Genomic DNA, 8,294 nt, shown 5'->3' on the forward strand with positions numbered 1-8,294 from the left:
GATGATTTCTCCTCCAAGCCTTAGCTCCCATTGAGAACAAAAAGGACGTGATCCTCTATTGTTTCCGGAAATTTGGAGGTTTTAACAACTTGTAATTCTTGTGCAACATTCTATCGTTGCACAGAAATAACAGTTTTTTTAAGTCTGATTTTGACATTAAAATACAGGGAAATCTACTATTTGTCCTTTAGAGTTAGATTACATGTGTGAGAAGTTTTTGAAACAACATTTACAAAGAGATGAAGTTCACATAAAATATAATTAAAAAGGTAAATTAATACAGAAAATGTGAACAAAGACTTTTTTGGCTGCTACTCAAAAATTTATTCGGTTGCTCAGGGTTGCGCTGGGGGAATGTTGAGTCATATAACCTCAGTATTTCTAAAACCCTAGCCACCATAGTTCACCTAAGCAAAGATGCATTCAGAAAAATAGAGTGCATGATACAACAAATACATCAGGTGGGTGAACAGAATGCGTATGAAAGCGTGAAAAATTAGGAGTGAGGAATGGAAATATCAGAAGAACTGCTAAAAGATAAAAGTAGGGAAGTCCAGATCAGGCTTTTTTGAACCAAATTCCCAACCAAGTTCTTTAATACTGGGTATCAGTCTATACAGAGTCTGATCGTACTCTTACACCTGCTTAAAATATTTGATTAAATATTGATTAAATATTTATCATTCACACATTGAACAGTTGTAGCCTACAGAATTTGACACACCTCATTTTTTATGACCTTGATCCAAACAGTGCAGGTCCAGGTTCAAAACTATTAAGTTGATAAATTGTTGATATATGAATGAAAGTTCAACTTGGAGAATGCAACTCCTGAAACAGACTTGATGCAACCAGCTAGAGAGAAGAAATATCACTCTGTTGGAGTTGTTGAAACTACGGAAACACACTGTTCTATTGCAGTTGTACAGTGTTACAGAGTGGAGCTTCTTCACTCACAAATGAAGAGTATGAGCACTGGGTTGCAGCAAGCAGATTAACCAGACAACACACGGGGTTAATTTTGGCCTGGCATCAAGTTACTTATGGTATTAATATTAAGTAGTGTCAGCTGGTATGATCTGCTGCTGGAGACATTTGTTATTTTTAAGTGGTGAAAGTGATAGGGCTGGGTGATATGGAACAAAAATCATTTCGGTATTTTTAGGCTTAATAGCGATACATGATTTATATCTCGGTGTTTCATACGAAGTGGCTAAATGTTCAGGTCAAAGCCAGAGATATTATCTCTAATACAGACTGTGATCAAAATGAAATGCAAAGACAGGGTTTCTCTCGCTGTTTGAAAATATACAGCTGCAAAACATGTCAATGAAAAAATATTTAAAGTAAATACTCTATATTAAATAAAAAAATAGGTCTATCCAGTGTTTCCCACAGGGTGAGAATTTACTTGTGGTGACCAATGTGCATGCAGAGATTCATGCAGTTTAAAGGGGGAGAGTTTAACCCGGGTTACTTTCTATGGCTACAATTTACAAAGGTCCCCGAAACGCCTGGCTAAAATTGAGTTAGTTTGAAAAGAGTGAAATAAAGCATTCTAATGTAAGAGTTACTTCAGCTGCTCGCTCAAAAAGAGCCTATGTATGGGAAACGCTGCTATTTTTGAGACTGCTCCGTCAGTTGTTAAACAGCAATAACAAACGGATTAAAATACCGCAAAATTGCAATCATCTTTGGCAGCGTGGACTGGCGCCTCGTCTCCCGCCATGTTGCGGGAGAACTTGTGAGCGAGTGCGGATGAAGTTGCGTTGTGGAGAGAGAGAGAGAGAGGTGCGAGGCAGCCGTGCCAGTGAAAAACCAGGATATGTAAAGCAACATCGAACTGTACCAAATAATTTTTCACTTTCTTACACTCTAATTTTGAATTGGATATGCAACTGAAATGCTTGCACTGAGCTGCCATAAAGAAGAGCAGTTCTGCAACACTAGCAGGCTGAATAGACCAGACACAGTACAGTTCAGTAAAGAAAGGGTTGGAATTTGAATGGCCTTATTTTGGCTTATTTCGATCCGTTCAAATGTGCTTAGATGTCCCAAGCCGATTGCTAGGATTGGCTTAGGTGATCTCTAGATAAGAGAATTATTTAAATTAGAAGAAAAAGTAGTAGCAAGAATAAAGTTGCATGTTAGTTGAAGAAGGCAGCAAAGTGTGGAGGATTACCTGACTCAGAAGATAACCAGGGTTACACACACAGCCCTCACTGGGTGGGGTTTTACACTCAGCCGGTGGAGACAGAGAGGTGCAGCTGATTGGACAGCCAGGAGCTGTGACACTGTACGTACTGTTGGCTGCACACCTCATCCCTGAGACACATACACAGAATCTTAGACTCTACACAGAAATACAACATGCTCATGCCCCTACAAATGTCAGCCTACATCTCTCTGAATGTGTGCATACATGTTTTCTGTGCCTTAAGGTGCAAGCGTCCTTCATCAGTAGTGCTTGTCAGATGGTGCAACAGCTTCAGAAACCCGCACACCCTACAGACATTGGAATTGGGGTGCTCCTTCCAAAAATTTCTAAAAACTTTCCAAAACTGAAAATATGACATTCACACTTAGCTTCATACAGTGACGGTCACATGTTTGGAAGAGAGAAAGTAAGCAGGGTTTGAACTTCTCTCTCAAGCTGTTTTTTTTTTTTTTTTAATTCAACAAAAAGTAAGTAAGTTGGACTTAGTGGGTTGAGAATTTTTTTTGTCAAGCTGCTGTCTCCAAGATCAAGAATAAACTTTCAAGCACAATGAGTTTTTTGGAGTTTTAAGCTGTTTCTATTGGACTACTAGCTGTGTAATTAATATTTATCACTAGGTGTTAGTACAGTACAAGAACAATCATATCACCTGTATTAGAGGTCCAGAGAAACCTGCTAAACACACACATTACAGAGCACTTACAGCACAGTTGCCTCGTCCTCCACGACTTCACACAGCCGCCTCTTCTCTGACACTCTTCCACATAGTCACTGATGATGTCACAGGCTGATCCCTGTTTCCCGTCATTAAGCACCATGTCATAGATACAGTCGTCCCGGTACTGCTTGGAATTTACTCGGCCTACACAGTCAGCCAGGGGCCCAACCTTGGCTGTTATGATGTCACAGACTGATGTGTAGCTGGGTGGTTTAAAGTCAGGGGGAAGGGGCTTAGCACAGTCTTTACCTGGCAGCAGAAAACCATCAACAACATTATCAAAAGCGTTACACATTACAGACACATGTTGGATTCTTTTGAAAGCTGTCTGACTCTGATATACAGTAAAACATTAATGTCTTGAGACACACCTCATAATACCTTCAAAATTGGATATTAACAAATTACTTTTGAATAACAACTGGGCCATGCAAATTAAGTGTGTATAAATACTGTTCATCTAATTTTGCCCACATACTATTTTTTTGGCTGGGTTTAAAATTTAAATTGCAGGTAATTCACTGACACCTCCAGGTCTTTGTAGTACATGTGAGCTAAGTCAAGACTGACTTACTCCAGCCAGTTGAGCTACTGGCTAGGGTTCGAGTTCAGTAGCATTTTAACAAATCTGAATTCTTTCAGATCTTACTGAACCTAATTAGGTTTAGCTTTCAATATATATAACTTGAGTTATAAATTACTATTATTAATCTGCTATTGGTGTAATTTCAATCAATGAATGTAACAGTGACCGCCTCCTAAGATATGAAGTCTGCTATTGATGATATCACTGTTCGTTAATAAATATAATAAAAATAATCTAATAATTGTAATGAAGGTAGATGTGTATTTACAGAATGCTCTTTTAATGTTATAACTGAATAAAGAAATAGAGTGCAATGCAGATCATCTTTGTACACCTGAGTAACTCCCTGTTTGTTAAGCCTCTGTGATATTAATAATTTAGATATAAATAACCCTGTAATGCTTTTAGGAATTCCTATGAAACATTTCTGACAATTTTTAATATTTCTGAAGACACCCACCCACACGTTTTCAGTCAGTCAGACCTCTGCTCAGATTAAAGTTGGGTGATGCTGTGTTAGGACTTACATGAGGTCCCCAGTTTCCTGCTCGCACTAAAGGTTTTGTTTGTTTGTTTGTTTTTTTGTTATTTATGTGGCACAGCATTGACATATAAACAGGTGTCAAATTAAAGTAAAAACCTGAATAAACGAGTGGAGAAACATGATGAATGGAGATGTTTACACACAGGTGCACTACATGGTAAAATTAAGTATTTAACATCCCATCATGCTCTTTGGCATGTGGTTACTAAGACACTTTATGTGGGTATTTCCTTTAATTTGTCAACAGTCCATAGGCCTAGGTGGAAATGCATAGGTTGAATTGCATTGTTTTGAAATTGCAAAAGTTTTGCAAAGGTACAATTAGTGATGTTATGTCTAATACTACAGCTTCAAGACGTTTGTCCCCATTCTGAAGCAGTGACATCTATGTGTGTATAGAGCCCTCAGTGCTTTATGAAGCTTCACTTTGCCATCACTCGTTACAGTCAGCAGCAGATCACTCAACAATGATTACAGCATACAAAACCTGTTTCAGTATTCATATCAGCAGCGCACTGTTTCAAGATAGACATGAAAAACCTATCCTTTAACCTTGTTTGTCTGGCACTGCGAAGCTAAAAATTCTTTTAAAATTGGCTCATTCACAATGTTTTATAGGTTATTAATCCAATTTTGTTTTCTTTAAGCATAAGTGTCACGGAAACAAAGTCCAACCTAGTAAGACTGTCGTTATGACTTTCACGTAAAAGTGACTCAGGTGCTAATTGAGATATGAGATGTAAAAAGGTGCATGTCTGAAAGGGAGTAACAGTAGTGAAGATAAATAACACTGCATCAGCTGCTTACACTCATGAGAGCAGCCCGGCACATCGGCCAACCACTGGCTCACTCCAAACTCGTTTGCGCTGGAAGCCAGCTTCCCACTGGGCAGCATCAGATCATCAGCAGGGTCATTGTTGAAGTTTCCACAAAGACCACAGGTTGCACTGTAATAACTAGTAGCCAGCTCCACCCTCACTGCACTTGCAAAGTCAAATGAAACCTATAAAAACGTGGAATATAAAGGAAAAGTTATATAAATGTGTAAGACAATGGCAGTATCATTAAGGGTACCAGCACACATTATCAAAACAGTTACTGAAACAGCAATGGTAAAGTTTACCATTATTTAAGAAGTTCATGCCTTTACTATGAATTAATTTAAATGAATTTTTCTGACAATTTGGAAAATAAACTTGTTTTTCTAACTAGGAGTTAGATGAGAACACTGACATCAATTTCAATTCCTTGTGTTTAGTAGAGAGGTACAATAGCTCTGGAATGTGTTTAGCTTAGTTTAGCAGAAAATTGGAAGCAGAAGGGAAAATGGCCTAACTCCAAAGCTGTTTTTGGCTTGAGGTGTACATGGTGTTTCAAGGTACTGCATGTGCACATTTAAGATGAGGCAATGTGGCTTAATGAGCAAGTATTTTATGCATTAGAGCTATTTCATGACCAACAACAGCTGGGTTGTATAATTGTTGTATAATTACAAATACTATATAAATTACTGTATATGTGTGGTTGTGTGTGTTTATACCTTAAGAAAGTGTGTCTCAATGACAGCCAGTCTGTGTCTGCGATAAACTTGGACCAGTGATTGATTGTATGAGAATGGTAGGGAGTTTTCAAGACCGTCCACCTGTGGAAAAAACACACACACACACACACACACACACACAAACTGACTGAGGATCTGAAAACGGTGCTGCTCCATCACTCATCTTTTTACATTTGCCCGGAAAAGAGGCTTCTAGTAGAATTTCAGGCTGTAGTTACCCTTTAAACATTAAAGGGTTGAACAAGCTGATAAACTGAACATAAAAAATCTGGACTATAGTTTACAAAGTTTGTCATTTTAAATTGTTATTTTTGATATTTTTCTTTCTACCTAGTGTCAGTCTGTGAGTCCTGTCCAGAGTCTCTCACACACTCCCAAGGTGTGGCCCAATGCATCAAGGATTCCCACCAAATCTAATAACATCATACCCCATAAAAGGACACCTACACTCGCCAAGAAAGGCGAGCTGTAATCCCAAATTACAGAGGACATTCTGCCCTTTACTTCCATCTCAATAATTTGTATTGACTGATTTGACTGCTAGAAAAAAAAAAGAAATCAATTTTAAGATTCTAGCTGCCTCTGTATGTGTGCTTGAGAACAAGGGCTGGAAAAAGAACCTGGTGTGTATCTTTATCTTGTAACAAGTGTTCCAAGCTTTTAGTCTAATTTAGCAGTAGCCTAACCACTGCTCTCAGTGAAGTTGTCCTTATATGGGATGTGATATCATGTGATTTAGTGGGAATCCTTGATTCACCACTCCACACTGCGGGGTTGGTGGTGTCAATCCTATAGGTGGGTGTGAGAGACTCTGAACAGGATGCACACACTGACATTCAGTACATAGACCTGAGAAATATAAATATAAATATAGACTCACTGTTGTAAAACTACAATAAATCATTTGTTAAAACATGATTAATTAAAACTAAGATAATATTATAGCCAGGAAATATGACATCACATAAAGATATCATGAGTAATTTAAGGAATATTTTATAAACATTATATTGACGTTAAGTGACTGAACCCTATATGTTCCAAGTCAGTGTATGGATATGACAGGAATATTGTCTTAGGGGCATGTTAAGTACTATATGTGCACACACGCACCGATGTATATGCGTTTGGTAGTGGGCTGACTCTTTTGAACTCCCACAGTATGTGAGTATTTGTGTCTGTGTGCATGTTTCTCACCAGTACTCTGCCCGGGTAGTCCAATGAAAGTGTGTATGTAATGCCATAGACTTTAACGGTCACCACTTTAGCATATGACACTCTTTTGTTGCCACGGTTGTTATTCTCCAGGTTGACCTTCAATTCACCAAAGAAGACGAGGGAGGACAGGTAGAAGGAAGGAGAGGGGACAAGAGGAGTGAAAGAAATGAGAGCAGATAGGAGAGTGGAGGACAGGGGAGGAATAGAAAAGACAAATGAAATAGAAAATTATCCCTTCTTTGTTCTTTTGACATAGATGTACAGGCACAGGACAGGATTCTTCTTTGTTCTCTCTCTTTCTTCCACTTAGGGTCAGTGACTTACTCCAGGATGTGTGCTTGAACATGTGTACCAGCAATGGAACAGAAAAAGTATTTAGAGATTTTACTTATGCCAAAGCCAAAAAAAACACCATGTAAAAATACTCCAAAAGGCCTACATTTAAAGTTATTAAATGAATCTCATCCAAAACTAACTCATACATCATTATGGGTTTCAATTGGAATATGCACGCACAATTTATTCTATAAATGTAAAATGGCTGTACAGTGGACATGTGGTGTCTGGCTGGAGAACTTCACAGTCTACTACTTTACTATTTAGTGTTGTTCTCCCCTCAGCTCACCTCAAAGTGCTTCAGACCTTGAGTATCTCCACACACACTGGCCAGCTTGTAGACACAGTTGCCCTGGAAGTCAAACTTGCGTCCATCGAAGGTGTAAAAGTGTGGATCTCCGTGTGCAGTGCAAGTTTTAAAGCTGATTGGGTAACAATCTTGGACTCCATCCACAATACTGCATTTCTCTCCGGTTCGACACTTAGTCTGCTTACATTGCACTTTTTGTGTTGCTTCATCACACACACACCTCTCCTTACACATTGAGTCGGCCCAGAACTCTTCACGTGGCAGGTAATAATGGCCATTATGGTTACAGCCACAGCCCTTCTCCTTGACAACACACCTGACAAAAAAAACACCAACAACAAAATAAGCAAAATAACAACGTACCCAAGTCAATGGATATATAACAATTGTTGTCAAGATGTTTCATGACTTCTCCAGCTCCTTCAGGGCTGATGCCTAATGGATGCATGGTAAAACAAGAAGTTACCACATTTTACAGCTGAATAATTTAAATGTAGAATTTTAAAGTTTTAAACCTCTACCTTAACATTACAAACTGATATGCCACAGATCAACAGTGCGACATCACTGTTAAGGAAAATGTTGGAAAATCAGCTAAAAATTTAAGTTTTTCTTAAGTTAAGTGCACTGAGCTCTCAGGGCAACTGTAAAAAACAAAGAAAAGTGCAGAACCAAACTGAATACCAACACAGAATTACTTAATTTGAATTTAGTAAGTGCCAGTTGTCAGTGTCAGCTCAGTATTAGTTTCTAAGATTGACATAGTACTGTGCAAAGGAATATTACAAAGATGTACAATCAAT

At 38.4% G+C, this 8,294-nt stretch overlaps 1 protein-coding gene across 1 annotated transcript; it reads right to left on the minus strand.

Annotated features, from left to right (window-relative positions):
• Nucleotides 1-4,949: 4,949 nt before the first annotated feature.
• LOC120783935 (IgGFc-binding protein-like) lies at nucleotides 4,950-7,962 on the minus strand (the record flags this gene model as incomplete). Its single annotated transcript, XM_040117343.1, has 5 exons — nucleotides 7,958-7,962; nucleotides 7,471-7,807; nucleotides 6,825-6,941; nucleotides 5,607-5,708; nucleotides 4,950-5,069 (listed from the first exon to the last, which is right to left on the minus strand). Coding segments are annotated over exons 1-5 (681 nt in total), but the record flags the coding sequence as incomplete, so codon positions are not given.
• Between the last annotated feature and the right edge of the window lie 332 nt (nucleotides 7,963-8,294).

Source organism: Xiphias gladius, chromosome 22 (genome assembly GCF_016859285.1).
Source record: "Xiphias gladius isolate SHS-SW01 ecotype Sanya breed wild chromosome 22, ASM1685928v1, whole genome shotgun sequence".
NCBI classification, from domain to species: domain Eukaryota; kingdom Metazoa; phylum Chordata; class Actinopteri; order Istiophoriformes; family Xiphiidae; genus Xiphias; species Xiphias gladius.